Source organism: Buceros rhinoceros, unplaced genomic scaffold, assembly GCF_000710305.1.
Source record: "Buceros rhinoceros silvestris isolate BGI_N320 unplaced genomic scaffold, ASM71030v1 scaffold42541, whole genome shotgun sequence".
Taxonomy (NCBI): domain Eukaryota; kingdom Metazoa; phylum Chordata; class Aves; order Bucerotiformes; family Bucerotidae; genus Buceros; species Buceros rhinoceros.
The window spans coordinates 1-1,943 of NW_010395591.1; the positions used below are offsets into that span (position 1 = coordinate 1).

Genomic DNA, 1,943 nt, shown 5'->3' on the forward strand with positions numbered 1-1,943 from the left:
CTCGGTCCAAACTTCGACGTGAAGAAAAGAAAGGATTGATGCTTAGTGGTAACTGCAAATTCGCCTTGTGGTGTTCGGGTCCTGCTGGTGGGTGTTTCTGTTCCCGGCTGTTCGAGATGTTCTGTGCTTGGTGGGAAAGGTTCGAGCCGTGGCAGCGCTGGCAGTGCTGTGGGGTCCTTCTGATCTGATGTGCCCTCAGAAATCCTTCGGCTTGGTCGGAATGTTGTCACTGGAGACCAGTACTGTACGTGCTCCTGGCCAGCCGGTACGCTCAGTGCCACCCTGTCTGACTTGCAGGTTTACGAACAGCCTTGTCTATTACGGGCTGAGCCTGAACGTGGCAGGGTTCGGTCTGGACATCTACCTGACGCAGCTCGCCTTTGGAGCCGTGGAAATCCCAGGCCGTGCGGCTTGTATCTTCTTGCTGCAGTGGTTCGGGAGGAAGAAAACGCAGGCTGTTCTCCTGCTGCTGAGTGGGCTAGTGTGCCTGATCATCACTGGAATCCCCGAAGGTGAACAACCTCTTCCCACCCTGAGAGGACAACCTCTGCGACAGGGAGGCATAGAGACCCGACCTTTCCCTTGCTGGTGCAGGTCCTTTCCTCCCAACCAGGCTCACATCTCCCAGGGGTTGTGCTCACCTTTGTGCCATGGCCACAAGAGACTTGGCTAACGCTGCAAGACTCGTTCTGATCGATAAGCTTTTGCTTGCTGATTGTGATAGGAGAGGGTAGAGCTGAGCCCAGCAGACCACCTGTTACCAGTGTTGTTCTCTGGGAAAATCAATATGTGATGTGAGGAGTGAGATGATGGATGCAGAGCTGCTGCACTGACCACGTTCAGGCACTGTTCAGAGCTGACGGCTCCCTGCAGGTGACACAGTGGTCGCCATGCATCCCCCAGCATCCATCCTTGAGCAGTGCTGGGCCCTCCATCATCCCACAGTGGTGGTCTCTCCTCCTTCTCTCAGACCAGCCTGTGGTGACCACCGTCCTGGCTGTCATTGGCAAGTTCACAGCCTCAGCCTCCTTCTCCACCTCCTACGTCTACTCCGCAGAGCTCTTCCCCACAGTCATCAGGTGAGGTTCCACACAAGTTGGATCTTCCCTCTACCATGGCTGATGGCAGTGATGGGTCAAGAGCCCGGTTGTCCCCATGGGCCTGACCCATGGGCACACTCAGGCCCACGGTGGCCTGGGGGACGCTGAGCCGCCCACTGCTCCTCACTCCCCCAGGCAGACCGGTGTGGGGCTGTGCTCGATGTTGGCGCGGTTGGCGGGGATCTTGGCGCCTCTGATTCTCCTCCTGGAACAGTACAGCCGGGCCATCCCCATGGCCATCTTCGGGAGTGCCCCCGTGTTGGTGGGGCTGCTCTGCTTCCTGCTGCCCGAGACCCGCGGCACCGACCTGGCAGATGACACGGGGGTGCCTGCCCCTCAGCCGAGGTGGGTACCTGGAGCTCCGAATTTAAGGCAAAACCGATCTCAAGGTGCAAATTTAAGGCAAAGAGAAATACATCAGAAACCGGGGTGCAAGAAATATCATCTCTTCCTTTTCTTTCTTGTCTTCAGCAGCAGAAGACCAGAGAGAGACTCCACAGAGGATGGAGTAGACTTGGAGAAGGACAGCCACGGAATCTCAGCGAGCAAGTTGTGAATAGACAGGCATGTACTAAAGGTCGGGGCTGATCCAGTCTTTCTTAAAGCAGGCCTGTGAGGCGTTGCTGGCTGGAGACCGGGCTTTCAGCTGGGCCCCAGAATGCTCGTGCTCAGAGGGAGAGGAGAGCCAGGTCACCCCGTCTTTGGAACTCTTCCCCAAGCCCAGCCTGTCGTGCCTGGCTGCGCGAGTCCTCCCGACGTGTTCCCCAGTCCCTCGCCAGCTGGTACCCGTGGAACCATCCCTGTCGTGTTTTACAGACATAAAGCATAGCCAGTAGAGTGGTA

The 1,943-nt window shown here is 57.2% G+C and overlaps 1 protein-coding gene across 1 annotated transcript; it reads left to right on the forward strand.

Annotated features, from left to right (window-relative positions):
* Positions 1-297: 297 nt before the first annotated feature.
* On the forward strand, positions 298-1,445 carry LOC104501736 (solute carrier family 22 member 13-like; the record flags this gene model as incomplete). The annotated part of the gene is made up of 3 exons (XM_010145593.1): positions 298-512; positions 971-1,079; positions 1,236-1,445. Coding segments are annotated over 3 exons (534 nt in total), but the record flags the coding sequence as incomplete, so codon positions are not given.
* Between the last annotated feature and the right edge of the window lie 498 nt (positions 1,446-1,943).